At 37.1% G+C, this 19899-nt stretch overlaps 1 protein-coding gene across 1 annotated transcript in view; it reads left to right on the top strand.

Annotated features, from left to right (window-relative positions):
• The window catches only part of LOC121373525 (transmembrane 9 superfamily member 2-like), a 42638-nt gene extending 24819 nt beyond the window's left edge, over window positions 1-17819 (top strand). The window contains exons 14-19 of the mRNA XM_041500201.1: window positions 1417-1474; window positions 2967-3126; window positions 3980-4131; window positions 10084-10195; window positions 14247-14418; window positions 14871-17819. Of these exons, the coding sequence (XP_041356135.1) occupies window positions 1417-1474; window positions 2967-3126; window positions 3980-4131; window positions 10084-10195; window positions 14247-14418; window positions 14871-14938 (722 nt within the window). The 3' untranslated portion in view covers window positions 14939-17819. The remainder of the gene's footprint in view (window positions 1-1416; window positions 1475-2966; window positions 3127-3979; window positions 4132-10083; window positions 10196-14246; window positions 14419-14870) is intronic.
• Window positions 17820-19899: the final 2080 nt, after the last annotated feature.

Below are 19899 nucleotides of genomic sequence, written 5' to 3'. Positions count from 1 at the left end.
GTATGTAGTTACACGCGGTGTTCAAGCATAGTAAATGTATGTAGTTACACGCATGTAAGTCTAAAACAGGTGTTTAAGCATAGTAAATGTATGTAGTTACACGCCTGTAAGTCTATTTTCAAACTCTGTATGTAGTATCCTGTAATTTTTCAAGAAATTAGTCACACTGTAAGTCTATGAAGCATAGTAAATGTATGTAGTTACACGCGTGTGTTTTCAAGCATAGTAAATGTATGTAGTTACACGCGTGTAAGTCTAAAACAGGTGTTCAAGCATAGTAAATGTATGTAGTCACACGCATAAGTTTAAGCATAGTAAATGTATGTAGTTGTACAAAACAGGTGTAAGTCTAAATGTAGTTACAGCGTGTTCTAAGCATAGTAAATGTATGTAGTTACACGCGTGTAAGTCTAAACCAGGTGTTTAAGCATAGTAAATGTATGTAGTTACACGCGTGTAAGTCTAAACCAGGTGTTTAAGCATAGTAAATGTATGTAGTTGTACGCGTGTAAGTCTAAACCAGGTGTTTAAGCATAGTAAATGTATGTAGTTACACGCGTGTAAGTCTAAACCAGGTGTTCAAGCATAGTAAATGTATGTAGTTACACGCGTGTAAGTCTAAACCAGGTGTTTAAGCATAGTAAATGTATGTAGTTACACGCCTGTAAGTCTAAAACAGGTGTTCAAGCATAGTAAATGTATGTAGTTACACGCGTGTAAGTCTAAACCAGGTGTTTAAGCATAGTAAATGTATGTAGTTACACGCGTGTAAGTCTAAACCAGGTGTTTAAGCATAGTAAATGTATGTAGTTACACGCGTGTAAGTCCAAGTCTAAAGTCTAAAACAGGTGTTTAGGCATAGTAAATGTATGTAGTTACACGCGTGTAAGTCTAAAACCAGGTGTTTAAGCATAGTAAATGTATGTAGTTACACGCATGTAAGTCTAAACATAGTAAATGTATGTAGTTACACGGTGTAAGTCTAAAACAGGTGTTCAGGCATAGTAAATGTATGTAGTTACACGCGTGTAAGTCTAAACCAGGTGTTTAAGCATAGTAAATGTATGTAGTTACACGCGTGTAAGTCTAAAACAGGTGTTTAGGCATAGTAAATGTATGTAGTTACACGCCTGTAAGTCTAAAACAGGTGTTTAAGCATAGTAAATGTATGTAGTTACACGCGTGTAAGTCTAAAACAGGTGTTCAAGCATAGTAAATGTATGTAGTTACACGCCTGTAAGATATAAACAGGCTTTGTAACTTCGCCCTACATGTTTAATTGTTAATGCACCACTGCATTGTATTATATTATTTTATATTCCTTGTGCTTTGCTTTTGATTTGTTTGTCCTTTTTTTTTTGTAATCATCAAGTTAAATTTATACGTATTTAATACAAAGTTGTTGTTTTTCTGCAGTGTTTGGAGGAGAAAAATGGAAATTGAATGTTCTTCTGACAGCTCTCCTGTGCCCAGGGTAAGTTGATTAGTGTCCAGCCGACACATTTCATTGGCTGTTGTGGTGTATGTGCTGGTTCCTTGTCATTCAGACATCGGGTCGGGGGGGGGGGGGGGGGGGGGTTGTTCATAGCGGTCTTTAAATTCCTTAAAAGTCTTTGAATTTGAAATAAAATATTTGAGGGTTTTGAAAATCTTTGAATTGTAATAAAAGTCTTTAAAAAGTTTTTAAATTCTCACAAATCCTAGCCAAAGCAATGATGATATCTTTTACAGCTGTATGCATTTGATATTTTCCACTTACAAGGTTTAATCTGTCACAATGCATGTAAAAAAGCTCAATTTTTTGCCATGGACAGCACCATAAATAAACTGATTTGGTATTTTTATCATATTCTATTAAATGTCTTTGACCACTGTGTAAAAGTCTTTGAAAGTCTTCGAAAATGGCAGGTAAAAGTCTTTGCAAGTCTTTGAATTTGTTTTGTCTTTAAGACTATGAACCCTGTGACTATATCGAATATTAAAAAATGGAAATGATATTCCACTTCATATTATCACATAACTTTATTACCAGAGATTGTTAAATATTGTTCATGTTATAACAATAACTCAATATCTAATCAGTGTAATATTTGCATGACATGAGCTTGACATTGATCACTTGCTGACCCAATTCGTAGAAAAATAATGTGTAGTAGGATTCGACATCTGCTTACTTCTGCATTGTGGCTTGTCTGCAGTTGGTTTGTAATAAATAAAATATTAAACTAGCTTGCCTGGCATACCATTTTTATGAAACTTGTGATAAGTGTTAATATTTGAGACTTGCCTTCGGTCATCAAGATACCAAAACTGTTCACTTATTTCATAAAAGGGGTGGGACATAGCCCAGTAATAAAGCACTCGCTTGATGCGTGGTCGGTTTGGGATTGATTCCTGTCAGTGGGCCCATTGGGCTATTTCTTGCTCCAGCCAGTGCACCACGACTGGTACATCAAAGGCTGTAGTATGTGCTATCCTGTCTATGGGATTGTGCATATAAAAGATCCCTTGCTGCTAATCGAAAAGAGTAGCCCATGACGTAGCGACAACGGGTTTCCTTCCTCAATATCTGTGTGGACCGTAACCATATGTCTGACGCCATATAACCATAAATAAAATGTGTTGAGTGTGTTGTTAAATAAAACATTTCCTTCCTTCATTTCATAAAAATGCTATGACAGGAAAACTTGTTTAGTATTCTATATATGATAATAATAACAATAATTTCTTTGGTAATAGAAAAAATGCAACAATAATAAAACCAAACCAAAAATGTTTTAGGGTACACCTGTCCTGAACCAAAACTGAATATAAATTAATTAGCAACCATGAAAGTTTAAAGTTGATGTCTGTTGATATTATACTGGCTTCAGTTTTATTCGTAAGAGTACATTCGGGGATTCACATACATGTGGGTTTTTTGTTATCAGACTTAGTTTCCTTGTTTGTTTTTTTGTTTTTTTCAGTGTGATCTTTTCGATATTCTTTCTTCTGAATCTCATGCTGTGGATTGAAGGAAGCAGCGCAGCCATCCCGTTCCCCACCATAATTACCTTGTTAGCCTTGTGGTTAGGTATTTCTGTACCACTGACGTTCGTTGGCGCATATTTTGGATTTAAGAAAAGAGTACGTTTAATAGGTTTTTTGTTTTTTTTTATGCTCCCATTTAACATACAAATCTAGAATTGCATATGTATGACAAATATGCATTATGCAGGAAAAGAAAATTCTGAATGGTTAAAATTGATATGCTTGAATCCATGTCTAGATGCTTACCTGTTTTCTTATATGGATGCATTCTGTAGTGATTCATACATGAATTTCCTGTGATGTCATCAAAGTGATGTCATACAGGCAACAACAAAAAATGTGGTTAAAAAAAAACCAAATGCATTGTTTACTGTATATATTGAATCTTGCAAAACACATGCCATGTAATCTCTGTGGAAATAAATAGAATGACTTAATGATTTACTGTATATATTGAATCTTGCAAAACACATGCCATGTAATCTCTGTGGAAATAAATAGAATGACTTAATGATTTACTGTATATATTGAATCTTGCAAAACACATGCCATGTAATCTCTGTGGAAATAAATAGAATGACTTAATGATTTACTGTATATATTGAATCTTGCAAAACACATGCCATGTAATCTCTGTGGAAATAAATAGAATGACTTAATGATTTACTGTATATATTGAATCTTGCAAAACACATGCCATGTAATCTCTGTGGAAATAAATAGAATGACTTAATGAAGTTAAGGACATCATTCTGCTATGTGTTCGTTGCTATGTGATGAATTTGCATGTAGGGGAGGAAGGTTGAAATAGTTAATTTGCACGACAAATTTACGTGATAAATTGCAGATTTTCCAAATGGGAGGTACAACGAGGAATTATATCTAATGTTATTCTTAATTATTTGTAAAGCAGAGATTTTTAATTCTAATGTCTATTTTTGTTTTGTAGCCTATCAAGTATCCTGTGCGTACTAATCAGATTCCACGTCACATCCCCAAACAGACATTCTGGAGAAAACCGCTGCCTGGAATCGTCATGGGCGGCATCCTGCCATTCGGCTGTATATTTCTCCAGCTCTTCTTCATCCTCAACAGTATCTGGTACGTTGGTTTAATAGCCGTAGGGGGGCGGGACGTAAACACTGCCTGGAATCGTCATGGGCGGCATCCTGCCATTCGGCTGTATATTTCTCCAGCTCTTCTTCATCCTCAACAGTATCTGGTACGTTGGTTTAATAGCCGTAGGGGGGCGGGACGTAAACACTGCCTGGAATCGTCATGGGCGGCATCCTGCCATTCGGCTGTATATTTCTCCAGCTCTTCTTCATCCTCAACAGTATCTGGTATGTTGGTTTAATAGCCGTAGGGGGGCGGGACGTAAACACTGCCTGGAATCGTCATGGGCGGCATCCTGCCATTCGGCTGTATATTTCTCCAGCTCTTCTTCATCCTCAACAGTATCTGGTACGTTGGTTTAATAACCGTAGGGGTGGGGGACGTAAACACTGCCTGGAATCGTCATGGGCAGCATCCTGCCATTCGGCTGTATATTTCTCCAGCTCTTCTTCATCCTCAACAGTATCTGGTACGTTGGTTTAATAACCGTAGGGGTGGGGGACGTAAACACTGCCTGGAATCGTCATGGGCAGCATCCTGCCATTCGGCTGTATATTTCTCCAGCTCTTCTTCATCCTCAACAGTATCTGGTACGTTGGTTTAATAACCGTAGGGGGGGCGGGACGTAAACACTGCCTGGAAACGTCATGGGCAGCATCCTGCCATTCGGCTGTATATTTATCCAGCTCTTCTTCATCCTCAACAGTATCTGGTACGTTGGTTTAATAACCGTAGGGGTGGGGGACGTAAACACTGCCTGGAATCGTCATGGGCAGCATCCTGCCATTCGGCTGTATATTTCTCCAGCTCTTCTTCATCCTCAAAAGTATCTGGTACGTTGGTTTAATAACCGTAGGGGGGGCGGGACGTAAACACTGCCTGGAATCGTCATGGGCAGCATCCTGCCATTCGGCTGTATATTTCTCCAGCTCTTCTTCATCCTCAACAGTATCTGGTACGTTGGTTTAATAACCGTAGGGGTGGGGGACGTAAACACTGCCTGGAATCGTCATGGGCAGCATCCTGCCATTCGGCTGTATATTTCTCCAGCTCTTCTTCATCCTCAAAAGTATCTGTACGTTGGTTTAATAACCGTAGGGGGGGCGGGACGTAAATACTGCCTGGAATCGTCATGGGCAGCATCCTGCCATTCGACTGTATATTTATCCAGCTCTTCTTCATCCTCAACAGTATCTGGTACGTTGGTTTAATAGCCGTATGGGGGCGGGACGTAAACACTGCCTGGAATCGTCATGGGCAGCATCCTGCCATTCGGCTGTATATTTATCCAGCTCTTCTTCATCCTCAACAGTATCTGGTACGTTGGTTTAATAACCGTAGGGGTGGGGGACGTAAAGACTGCCTGGAATCGTCATGGGCAGCATCCTGCCATTCGGCTGTATATTTCTCCAGCTCTTCTTCATCCTCAACAGTATCTGGTACGTTGGTTTAATAGCCGTAGGGGGGCGGGACGTAAACACTGCCTGGAATTGTCATGGGCAGCATCCTGCCATTCGGCTGTATATTTATCCAGCTCTTCTTCATCCTCAACAGTATCTGGTACGTTGGTTTAATAGCCGTAGGGGGGCGGGACGTAAACACTGCCTGGAATCATCATGGGCGGCATCCTGCCATTCGGCTGTATATTTCTCCAGCTCTTCTTCATCCTCAACAGTATCTGGTACGTTGGTTTAATAGGCGTAAGGGTGGGGGACGTAAACACTGCCTGGAATCGTCATGGGCAGCATCCTGCCATTCGGCTGTATATTTATCCAGCTCTTCTTCATCCTCAACAGTATCTGGTACGTTGGTTTAATAGCTGTAGGGGGCCGGGACGTAACCCAGTGGTAAAGTGCTAGTTTGATGTGCTGTCAGTTTGGTATCGATCCCCGTTGGTGGGCCCATTGGGCTATTTCTCATTCCAGCCAGTGCACCATGACTGGTACATCAAACTGCATGGTATGTGCTATCCTGTCTGTGGGATGGTGCATATAAAAGATCCTTTGCTACTAATGGAAAAATGTAGCAGGTTTCCTCTAAGACTATCAAAATAACCAAATATTTGACATTCAATATCCGATGATTAATATATCAATGTGCTCTAGTGGTGTCGTTAAACAAAACAAACTTTAATAGCCATGGTACCAGTTAATGATTGGGGTTGGGTGGGATTTAGCTCAGTTGGTAGAGTGCTCGTCTTTGGTGCTTGGGTAGTAGGATCGAACCAGCTCAATGAGTGCTCCAAAACTGGTGTATTAAAGGCCGTGGTATGTGCTGTTCTGTTTGTGGGGAAAGTGCGTATAAATCATTACTTTCTGCTAATGGAAAAGTGCCAGAATTTTCAAATGTTTGACATCTAATAGCTGATGATTTTAACTAATCGATGGTCTGTGACAATTCTGCTTTTGGCACCTATTACTTTCCCGATGGTGTCAACATCAAGTTTTGCATTAAATATTTTTGCATTTAGATTAGTTTCTCAGAAACTGTAAGTCCTAGGTCATTACAACTCAGGCTTTTCCCCAGGATTTTTTAAAGGCACTTAAATTTTTAGCATCATTATAACACAAATCAAGCCAAAATAAGTAGGTTAGTGGGTTGAAAACAATTACGTGTTTGCCTTCAGTCCAGCTAATCATGTTTCTTTCTTCTTCTTTTTTTTCTTTTTTTTAAAGTAACCCATCAATTCCCCACCCCCAACAATTTCATAATTTGTGCCATGTTGTTGCTGTTGATTTCAGCGTCATGTTAAATGCTTGTTGTGATTTCTGCTTGTAAAATAGCTAGGCTAAGAATGCTGACGTCACAGATTATTCCATTTATAAAAAAAAAAAAAAAAAAAAAAAAAAAAGCGTTAATAAAATTAACATTTACGTTCTTTTTAAAATCCAGCTAACTTATTAAATGTCACCTCATGGTCTTACAAATATATATCTAACATTATCTAACAAATATGATTATGGTAAACAAAGTCAGTGCAATTTGTATAAATACTTCATGTTCATTTCCCGCGTGCTCTCGACCATAGGTACAAAATTAAAGGTAGAGTAAACTCAAACGAGATTTATGTGACAGTGTTGGAAAGATGCATACCCGGACCACCAACACATACTGACACTTTAACAAATAAAAAAACATGATTATTCCTGCTAACTGGGGGCAGCCATATTGTTTTGTTTTTGTGACGTCCGGTGGTACATTGTATAGCTTGGGGCGAAGTGACGTCAGCTCCGTCCATCTGCTCTATGCACAGTGTAAACAAACGCTCTAATTTACGACAAGGCGCTTCGCTTTCATCAACCTGACTTGTAGAACAACATAAATGACTTGATAGTATAATAAACTATTTAACTAAAAATATTTCAATTTGCATGAATAGAACGAAATGGAGTTATAGTATTTTTCTTTTTTAAAAAATCCAAAGAAAAAAATGCATATTGTTAGGCCTATTGGTATGCTACGTTCGAGCAAAAACTACCACTCACGATACCCAAGTGATAATTTTCTTTTCTTTGGGACTACGTAATTGGTCAGTTTTGTGATTTTAGATGGGAAAGTCTACTTAATCAAGGGTTTTACAAAATTACTTACACTAATAAAGCAGGACGGCTGATCGATTATGATTAGAGGGGTGTCTGTGCGGTTAACACACAGTACCCTGTGATCTTAATAAAAGAGGCACGTCTTTTTAGCGTGTCTAGACACAGTGTCTGGGGACCGTCTAAATATACACCTGCCAATCAGGAACCACAGGTACAGTCCACGGAAAGAAAAGACCAATTAACTAAGAAAACACTCTGATTATTATTTCAGTACTTGGTGGTTTATTTTGTATTAAAAATAATATATAATTGTTGCTGGCTTACTGGGATGACTATTATTACAGAATATTGTGATGCATCCGCAAAACCCACGTATGTTTTGTTTCTTCAGTTCAAAGACTAATTCCTGATGTGACGTTAGGTATTACGTAACCACCAGCTCGCCAGAGGGTGTATTCACTGCGATGATACAAAATGGCTCTGCCCATTATATATAATAGTCGTCACATTTAACCATTTTATTTATTAACTATACGATTATACTTGTTGATATTAAGCAATAATGTGCATTATATATCGTTGAATATGCATACCAGGTGAAATGCCTTGATTGTCCCTTCCTTTAACAAAGACAAAGGAAATAAACGAAACTGCAGTTAGGTATTCATTGATGTAAACAACTATTGTTTTTCTACAAATTTACATCAAGATTTACTTCTGTGTAATTGTATTGTTTAATGTCCTCAACGATGTGTCTTGACACGTGGGTGTCAGCTGACTCTGAAACATGACGTATATTCTCGCTGAGAGCTCTCCTCGGTTCAGCCAATTAACGAACGTTCTTCCTAACGTTCACAAACTATTTGATTTGTGTCCGTCGTGTCCATTTGGTTTACCGTGAAGCGCACAAGCCAGTGTAGCAAACGTTTGTTTTCACTCGGTCTGGCTGAAGTCGGCCCTTGGGATAGCCTACATGTCTTTCGGCCCTGAACTGGCATGTGTATTCAAATTGACATTCATTGTCAGTTTGTTTTTATTACTTTGGTTCAAAGACTTTACAAAGTTAAAATAACAAGTTACAGATCTTCCAGACATTGAATCACCATCACATGTCAAATGCATGCCATTAAAATTAATAACCGTGATTATTAAAATAAGCAAACATCATAAGGCCTACGCTGTATTCTGGATACACCGTTTCTCATTACCGGTCAAGGGATCGCTATTATGCTAATTGAATATTTGGTATTATTATTATGTTTGAGGTGTCGATAGATTATGTAACCGTTTGTTCACATCAGAAGATAGAAAATGGCTTAGCTAAAATTTTAGCCTCTTGCAAATTTTATTAGGCATTTTTTGTAAAAATAATTTTTAATTAGCTAATAGCTAATTTAGCTACCGACAGCGCGAACCCTAGATGTTTTCAGTATGTGTTTTGAAAATGGGGGTGTTAGGATAGAAATGATTGATTGCCATCTTAACTGTACTTTTAAAACGTGCTTCACCTATCATTTATTCTGTTAAATGGTACAGTTGATTCTGTCAATGGGCATCTTCTTTGATCGGCCTTGAAGCTTAATTGCTCGACACGGGAATCCTGTTACGCGTAAGCACCTTCCTGACGGACTAGCGGTCCCAGTAGATGTGATAAAATCACCAAAAACCAATTGTGAGCAGACAACTGGCCCCTTTTTTAGGTATTTAGGAAGTGTTTTACCTGTCATAGTGATTAGGTGTGTTTGATATACTGGTACACAAGTTATTTGCAAGAGGTAGTCGACTGCCACGCTCGTACTTGTGATAATTGTTTTTCTAAAGCACTTCAAATCAAGGCGTAGCAGCAATTGATTTAAGGCGCTTTAATGCCGTCAAAGTGCTTACTTTACGGACCAAGGCGTGTTGGGCCGCTACGCCTTACGGCCCTGGGGAAACCCCTGCGGCTTTGTGTATAGTTGCACCTATGGATGTTCATCCGCTATGCCTGACGGCCCTGGGAAAACCCCTGTGGCTTTGTGTATAGTTGCACCTATAGATGTTCATCCGCTATGCCTGACTGCCCTGGGGAAACCCCTGCGGCTTTGTGTATAGTTGCACTTATGGATGTTCATCATAGTGCACCAAAACGTTTATCGTAGACAAGACAATTAATTCTGCAGAATTCTTGTATTTTATATGATTTGTTTTATTACACATTCAGTGTTTTGTTACGTAGAAGTTATTTTTAATTTTTTGATGTAATTGAGCAAATATTTTATATATTGTAGCCTTTCCTCAAGCATTAAATGATGTAATCTAAACTGCTAAAGTTCTGCATGAAATCCATGATTCCAATAATACTTGGATGTGTTTTTGTTAGATAAACTAATCTCTTCCCTTTTGTTTTTTTTTGCAGGTCTCACCAGGTGTACTACATGTTTGGATTCCTGATTCTCGTGTTCATCATCTTGGTGGTTACTTGTTCTGAGGCCACCATTGTTCTCTGCTATTTTCACCTGTGTGCGGAGGTAAGGACCCATATTCACAAAAAAGTGTAAATTTACGTCTACGACTAGCACTTACGTGTGCCGTAGATTTACGTTTACGTGCAAGAAGCTCCTTATTCTCAAAGATGGTCGTAAATATAAACGTAACTTAGTTGGACGTAAATCTGCGATTTAACATTCTCACTGGAGTAATTAATAAAAACACATTAGAAACGATGGCCACCGGGTAAATAATAAATGCGCAAAACGCAATTTTGTTTGTCGTCTGCTAACAATAACATTGCGAACAGTGAACCATGGCATTTTGGTATTGGTGGGGATCCGCGTTTTGGTACGAACTTGAGGACATTTCTTAAAAAGGAAAAGATAACTCAGGAGAAATTGGCCAAGTCGAAAACATCCGTTTGATCACGAACAAAAATATGTTCAATCCGTGGGCGTTCGCCATAGCAAACTGCTTCATTTATTGGAAATGCTGCTAGTTTCCGTAAATAATAGTAAATAACGGCGATCGTGCTTGATTTATTATATGTACACAACTTACGTGCAGCGTTAGTTGCAACCTGAGGCACTCTTATATTTATGTCCAACTTTACACGTAACTTACGTTTTCGTTGTTTCGTGAATAGCTCTTCAGTCGTAGATTTACGTTTACGTGTAAAACTAGGCTTACGATATTTTGTGAATATGGGTCAAGATCACTAGTCACTGTTCCATATTGCTTTAGGTAATTTTTTTTTTTGTCTTTGACACCCCAGGCCATCTGATTTCACGGTAACGATCGTTACCGGTAGTGTGTCGGCAAAACCACGGAACCGAAATTTCGTTTTCCATGATTATTATGTCGATTAAAAAAATTAAAAATATTTATCTATATGTAATATATATATATATATATATACATGAATATATATATTATACAAATAATAATGTTTCTCATATAAAACTACTGGAGATAGTTTTCAACACAATCACGACACCCGATTCGGATTTTAGTGTTCGCCAAACTTCTCAGTGTTCGAGTAAACCCGAATCAGAGTTCGACACCGCACACAAATCAAACCCGACCAAAAATTGTAATATTGACATCATGGCATCTGCTCTAAAGAAGAAATAGTCTGAATCCGTTTCTTTGAAAACTTTTTAAAAATGGCCATTTAGTAGCGATTTTGAAGTCGCAGTCGATAACGATCTGATATCTGTTAGATGTAGAGTTTGCAGTGACCATTACAAGTGAGATGCTTATGAAATTGCCCAAATAATTTTTTTTAAGGGGGCATTCATTTAGTTCGATACAAAAAAAGTTGTGATTTTCGACATCCTTCCTATTGTACACGTGCAAATGCATCCACTCCCACACATGAGTCCATTCCCGTTTCAATGATGTAGGTAATAATAGGTATGAGCCTACATTGTACCCGCGTATGCATATATATAAATAATTGATTCATATGTAAATTGCACATTTGAACCAAAATCACTAGCGCTAATTATTTGTAGTGTCGCTGTTAAATTTAGGGACCTAAAATAGGATTTTAATTCAAATATTATCACTGATGAGTCCTGGTTTAGTCTCCAGTTCAACGACGGTCGGGTTCGTGTCTACAGACGTCCTGGGGAGCGCTTCGCTGACGTTAACGTTAGACAACGTCACCGGTTCGGTGGTGGCAATGTCATGGTGTGGGGCGGCATCTCTATCCACCAAAGGACCCCCCTCTATGTGGTGGATGGCAGTCTGAATGGAATCCGCTATCTGAATGAGATTATCCGGCCGTTGGTTCTCCCAGGCCTTCAGCAGATTGGCGACGGACTTTCTTAGACAACAAGGTATCGCCAGGATGGATTGGCCAGCATATTCGCCTGACTTGGCCCCAATAGAGAACACCTGGGACGAATTATGCAGGAGAGTTTGTGATAACCATGCCCCTCTGGCCAACCTTCATGATCTGGGTCAACTTCTTATGGCAGAGTGGCAGGCCATTCCCCAAGAGTTCTTCAGACGTCTGATCAACAGCATGAGGCAACGATGTGTCGATTGTATTCGCGCCAGGGGTGGATTCACACACTATTAAACGAATGTTCTAATGTGTAAAATCCATGTTTGACAACCTTCAACTTTGACAGCATGTCATGTGACTTTCTTGTATACAGTGACGTTTATTTGTTTTTTTGTAAATATGGAACAATAAATAAAAAAATTAGTGTAGTTTACATCATCAATCTAATACACTCTGAAACTTATTTGGTTATAAATGTTTGACCCTTAAATTCTTTTAAGTAGTATATATATCTATATCTATACACACACACACACACACACACACACACACACATATATATATATATATATATATACATACATTACATATACACACACACACACACACACACACACACACACATATATATATCAGAATGTGTTTTGTTGCATTTTTCTTAGTGTATCTAATTGGGAAAAGTAAAAAAAAAGAGATTTTATTCTGTTATAAGTATATTCATAAAGTGGGAATTTAAAAAGGGGAGATTTGAGGTGGGGGGGGGGGGTTGTAGGTAGGTGCCGTTCTGTTTACCCATCCACACGTTTTTATACAGTGTCAACACGAACGCATTGAGTATTATACCAAATATATATATATTTTTTAATGTCAATGTGTTTTCCACCATATCTAAGTATATAAAATACTAGACGGACCTGTGTAGGAACGTCCTGTACAGAGCCGTCATCACTCAGTATATATTTATATATTATTATTATTATTATTATTATTTAAGGAGTTTCTGTTATTTCTTTTACGTTCATCGGGGTATAATTAAATTTCTGCTACATTCATTACAACGTAACATCATCCGATTGGTCCAGACATAGCAACGGGAGTTTGTTCATTTTTCGATGAACGTCATATGTGATGACGTCATTTTATATGGGCAAGATGTCTTAATGAGCGTTATTGTTTATGGATAAAAAATAATTCAAAATAAAGTATGATGTTTTAGTGTTATTATTAGCATGTATCATTCAAATTTAATTATAAGTATTGTGTGTTATTTCTTTTACGTTCATCTGGGTATGAACAAAACAAATCATCCGCAGACTTATGTGAGAACGGCTTTGCCGATGAACGTAAAAGAAACAACAGACAATCCTTAAATGAACAAAACAAATCATCTGTAAACTGTGTGAATCGGCGAAGCCGTTCTCACATAAGTTTGTGGATTATTAATTTTTTCATACCTAGATGAACGTAAAAGAAATAACAGACAATACTTATAATTAAATTTGAAACATACTGAGTAATAATAACATTAAAAGTTCATATATATATATATATATATATATATATATATATACATATTACCTGAGTGAAACAGGTAATATACATATTAGCTGAAAAAATCAGGTAATATACATATTACCTGATTATACAGATTAACTGTAACATATAATATATAATCCGAAATATACATATATTTTCTTTATATACAAAATATATATTTATTTTCTTTACTGTTACTGTGTTTTCCACCATATCTAAGTATACTAGACCGCCCTGTGTAGGAATGTCCTGTACAGAACTGGTAAGGTTTTGGTCCCTTATGTGTTCACTGGCTTCCCTCATACAAAATGTGCCGAACAAACTCTCGTACTTGCAGTAACATTAAAATCGTTTTCTACGTGAAACGATTACCCACAAACGTTTCCGATATCCATTGGCTGGATATCGATGGAAGGATAACGAATTTCCCGGACAGATGCGATTGGAACAGTTAATAATTGAACAATGGTCGTGGCCTCCCATTGCTTTTGCCCCCAATTTGCAGATAGGTCTATTTTGGCGAGATCTCGCAGTTTGCGCCCTCGAGTAACTCCGCAACGGGCACATGCGCAGTGGAATGAGAAAGAAGTCTATTTAAACTATAATTATAACCAATGGCTCATTGATATTCCACTGGTTCATTCACACCATGATTGGAGTGACAATAACAAAAATTAACAAATGTAATTAATTCTCCTGGTTATTATTTATATATCTCAAAACTAAATTGTGGGGTTTTTTTGTGCTTGTTTTTACAGGACTACCAATGGTGGTGGCGCTCGTTTCTGACGAGTGGTTTCACTGCCGTCTACGTCTTCTACTACTGCATACACTACTTTGTGACAAGGCTAGAAATGACGGGAGCGATCAACATCATTCTCTACTTCGGTTACACGTTCATCATCGTCTTTATGTTGTTCTTGTTAACAGGTGGGTCACTTTCCTCAGGCCAACCTGACAAAACATTGCTCTAACTAGACCAATTGGTTAAAAATGGCCCATCTAAACTTTTTAAGGCTGTGATTTTGTTGGGTTTTCCTGGGTGTTTTTTTTCAGTGAAATGTTAGAAATAGGAAAGAGTTTTTTTGGTAACATATGCTGTTTGATGAACAAAGTACTGAAAGATGTGTTGGGTTGCACAAATTAACAAAATGAGTTAACTCTATGTCCTTTTTCTTTTTTTTTTCTTTTTACCGGCCTATGGTAAGTACTATTAATTTTTTACTACACTTCAAACATTTGGTCATGAAAAAGCTTTAACTTGCCCATTTTTAATGTTTTTTAATATAGTCCTGATAATAACCATATGTTTATTGATACTATCTAGTCTAAATTAAGCAGTTAATGGCCAGTTAATGGTAATCAAATGATTTGTTTTTCAGGAACAATCGGTTTCTTCTCGTGTTTCTGGTTTGTGTCGAAGATCTATAGCGTCGTGAAGGTGGATTAATCAACTCTCCTGTTATAGGACAACTCTGTGTATTCTCCATATCCTACTTGTAGAACTGTGGTCAGAATGTCCGCTTTATGTGCGGGTGTCTGGGCGACGTTGGGAATCATCATACCGTATTTAATGCATACATGTGTGGGAGAAAATGTTCATCTGGAATATTAGGCCCGAGGATTTTAAAAAACCCTTTATTTATTTAATATTTCTGTTCTTTATAGTGTACTACTACTGGCCCCTTGCTTGTAAATCTTTTTTAAAGTCTTTAGACTTGATTCTTTAATAACATCTTGAGACTTTTAACTCTCTGTCTGTAAAACTGAAAGTCAAAGCATGATGTTCAGACATGGAATTCAGACTAAAGTCATGACAACACTGTGTAATTTGAATAGTCCAGACTAAAGTCGTGACAACACTGTGTAATTTGAACAATCCAGACTAAAAGTCGTGATAACACCATGTAATTTGAACAATCTAGACTAAAGTCATGACAACACTGTGTAATTTGAACAATCCAGACTAAAAGTCGTGATAACACCATGTAATTTGAACAGTCCAGACCAAAGTCGTGACAACACCATGTAATTTGAACAATCTAGACTAAAGTCATCATAACACCATGTAACTTGAACAGTCCAGACTAAAGTCGTGATAACACCATGTAATTTGAACAATCCAGACTAAAGTCATGATAACACCATGTAATTTGAACAATCCAGACTAAAGTCGTCATAACACCATGTAATTTGAACAATCCAGACTAAAGTCGTCATAACACCATATATTTTGAACAATCCAGACTAAAGTCATGATAACACCATGTAATTTGAACAATCCAGACTAAAGTCGTCATAACACCATGTAATTTGAACAATCCAGACTAAAGTCATGATAACACCATGTAATTTGAACAATCCAGACTAAAGTCGTGATAATACCATGTAATTTGAACAATCCAGACTAAAGTCATCATAACACCCATGTAATTTGAACAGTCCAGACTAAAGTCATGACAGCACTGTGTAATTTGAACAATCCAGACTAAAGTCGTGATAACACCATGTAATTTGAACAATCCAGACTAAAGTCGTGATAACACTGTGTAATCTACCATGATGTCACCGATTTAATTTCAACTTTTGAAAATAGACAAAGACTTTGTAGGCAGGAGCCAGGTTATCTATTAGTATACTTGTCATGCTCAGTGGGTTTTTTATTTTCAATGTAATTGTTGTAGGTTTTAAAGGGATTGATAACTGGGAAAATTATTTCTATTGGGACTTATTTTCTTTATTATTTTTGTTAGATATTTTAATGTCATAGCCAGTCTACTCCTTGTTGCTTTTTATAGGACTTTCATGGGGTAATGAACCATATCTGTACTAGGGAGTGACATCGGCATCGGCCATGGCTTGCACTGTCAGTAACCAAATTGGCCATTGAAAAAGTTTACTTAATTTGCATATGCTAAAATGTGGCCAAGCCTATTTCCCGTAGCATATGTGAAGGAATTGTTTGTGTAACTATTACAGGTGATCTTATCAATATTAATATGAAGACCGCTCCAGCCTCGGTGGTGGAGTGGTTAAGCAATTGGCTTCAAGACTGGTAGGTACTGGGTTCACACCCCAGTACTGGTTACCACCCAGAGTGAGTTTTAACGGCTCAGTTTGGGAGGTGTAAGGCGGCTACACTTGACTTCTCTCCCACTAACTGCTAACAAATAATGATAAGCTACTGTCCAGGTGTATGTGTGCTTGAACTTTGATGATATAAGCATGAAAAAAAGAGAGTATTTTCATATATATTTGATCCGATATATGCTGAAGAAATAAACTGTGATTATCATGATGTATAGTATAGCTGGCATTTGTACTGAAATTTTAGCTTTTGGAGGTGGGGTGGGGTTGGACTGGACTGGCGAGCGAAGTTTATAGGGGTGTCGAGTCGTGCGCCTCTGGAATATATACTTAAAAACCCCCCTGAAAAACGAGCATGTGTAGAGATTTCAGCTTTATAAAGATGATTCCAGTTTTTATTTTTTAATTGGTATCACATCATTGGTTTAAAACAAACATGAATAAATATCAAAACCAAAAATCCCTCTCTTTTTTTTTGTCCTTCAAGTTTTTACTGTTTTTTTACTTTAAAAATTCCTAATGAACATATTCATGTAAGTTTGATCATCTCTGATGGTGAAGTCATGCTAGTGACAATGCATGGATTCACTGAATTACAATTGATTGACTATGACAATCCTCTAGTTTGTCTCTTTGAAAAATAACCGTTTCATAAAAAGGTAAATGATTTGTGAGCTTACATGCTTGAACCCTAATTCACCAACTTTAAACCCAAAAGTTTTCAGAAACCTAGTTGGCAATCCATATTTCTGTTCTACATTTTCAATCAATTTTACACACTGCATGTGATATGCAGAAAATATTAATTACTTAACAGTTTTGATATCTTAAGCTAAGTGAATGACAACCATGCCAATTTCTTCAAACGATGAAACATCTTTGTGTGCCGTTGGATTTGTTGAAGTGGGTTAATACGAACAGTACACCTGCACATGGTTCTTGTTTTATTGAGAAATAATGTGAAGTGTGAGTATATTAATACAGTAAGTGTGTTCTTTAAATAACAGACTGTTATTTGTAGTCCATCTTTCTCTGGTAAAAATAATTTGATGGGGTTTTTTCAGGTTTATTTTTTTTTATTTTTTTTTAACTGGTGTATTGCCCAAAAAACAAAACAAAGTTCTTGTCAGTGTTTTGTTTGTTCATTGTCCTGTATCATGTTTTGGAGGATCATTTCTATGTATTATGTGTAGACAGAAAGAAGAATTGTTAAAGTTATTCCATAAACGATGTGTTGAAAAAAAAAATATTTTAGCGAGTGTGGCAAAGAGGCCATGTCTGCCCAAACAAGGATAGGCCCCATGTGTGGTAATTTTGGCGAGTGTGGGTCTGTCTGGGTCTGGCGAGTGTGGCAAAGCTGCCATGTCTGGTATATTTTGGCGAGTGTGCCAAAGATGCCATGTCTGGTATATTTTGGCAAGTGTTTGACATGTGCTGAGCAAAATATGTGTGCATGTATGGAAGTACTGTCAAGAAAAACTATTTCTTTCACAAGTTTTAGTTGTGTGATTCTATGCAACATTTGCTCCAAATCAGTGTAAGTATTGAGGAAACGTTAAAGTAATTTATTATGCTACTGAAACGGTGTTATTAGCTTGTGTAGTCGAATCAAAATGACAAAGCTGTGAATCTGTACTTGAGACTTGTCGGCATATGTGCTGCATTTGTATGTGTCGGTTTTTCTTCTTTTAATTAAATTTCAAGATTAATTAAATGAATAGTTTTAAGAAAAAAGGTAAAATCCCTATAGCCCCTTTTTAAAACCCATGACATAAATACTGCCAAACCTGCTTAAGCAGCCAAGCAGCAACCTGTGTTAGGAGACCACACATTTAATCCCCCAAATCAATTGTTATAGTATAAACTGACCTGTTTTAAGTAGCCACCTGTATTAAGCAGCAAACTGTGTTAGGAGACTACACATTTAATCCCCCAAATCAATTGTTATAGTATAAACTGACCTGTTTTAAGTAGCCACCTGTATTAAGCAGCAACCTGTGTTAGGAGACCACATATTTAATCCCCCAAATCAATTGTTATAGTATAAACTGACCTGTTTTAAGTAGCCACCTGTATTAAGCAGCAAACTGTGTTAGGAGACTACACATTTAATCCCCCAAATCAATTGTTATAGTATAAACTGACCTGTTTTAAGTAGCCACCTGTATTAAGCAGCAACCTGTGTTAGGAGACCACATATTTAATCCCCCAAATCAATTGTTATAGTATAAACTGACCTGTTTTAAGTAGCCACCTGTATTAAGCAGCAAAGTGTGTTAGGAGACCACACATTTAATCCCCCAAATCAATTGTTATAGTATAAACTGACCTGTTTTAAGTAGCCACCTGTATTAAGCAGCAAACTGTGTTAGGAGGCCACACTTTATTGAGTCGTAATTGACTCTTGACTGTGTCTGCATCTATATTGGGCGAACGTGCTGATGCTATTTAGGATGGCAGTAAAAACAATTTACCAGCTTTAGTTTTATTTAAACCATTACAACATACTACCCAGTTCAATGTTAGTTTATCAAGAATCGGGGGGAAAAGCAGAATAATACCAAATTTTAACAGTTATCTGTTAATTGTATATGATCTGATTAGATAGGTTCACATGTGTACATACTGGCACCAAGTTATCAGTATTATCTGGAGAGAAAACTTGGTTGCTGTTTCATACCAGCAAATGGACATAGTTAATATATGTATATTTGGATTACTTTGTTGGTGGTAGGCACGTGCCATGTCTGACGTAATAAAACAGATTTTTTTTTTTTTTTTTAAATATATACGATTGGCCTTGTATGTGTTTTCACTGTGGGATATATCATATTATATTCTTATAAAATTGATGTTTGTTATTGTTTTTTTGCTGTATTAACTTGCTTGTACATAGTATGTAAATGTATTCCTATTTCCATGAGGGAGATTGCACATTTTGGAAAATAAAATATTTGGGTGATCTTTGGTTTTGGTTTTATTTATTCAGATTCTACTCTTCCATTAAATTTTCTGTCCAGTGGTAGTATGGTATTTTTCCAAAGCAGAGTAGAGAAGAGAAGGCCGTGTGGGAAAATAAGCTTTGTACTAATTGAGTTATCATATGTAAATAAATAAAGTTTCCACTAGAGCACATTGATTTATTAATCATCGGCTATTGGATGTTAAACATTTGGTAATTTTGACATATAGTCGGAGAGGAAACCCACTACGTTTTTCATTAACAGCAAGGGATCTTTTATATGCACCATCACATACAGGATAGCACATACCACAGCCTTTGATATACCAGTTGTGGTGCACTGGCTGGAACGAGAAATGGCT

This window comes from Gigantopelta aegis, chromosome 1 (assembly GCF_016097555.1).
Source record: "Gigantopelta aegis isolate Gae_Host chromosome 1, Gae_host_genome, whole genome shotgun sequence".
NCBI classification, from domain to species: domain Eukaryota; kingdom Metazoa; phylum Mollusca; class Gastropoda; order Neomphalida; family Peltospiridae; genus Gigantopelta; species Gigantopelta aegis.
Note: the sequence above shows the minus strand (reverse complement) of the source record. Positions and strands in the feature narration are given on the sequence as shown.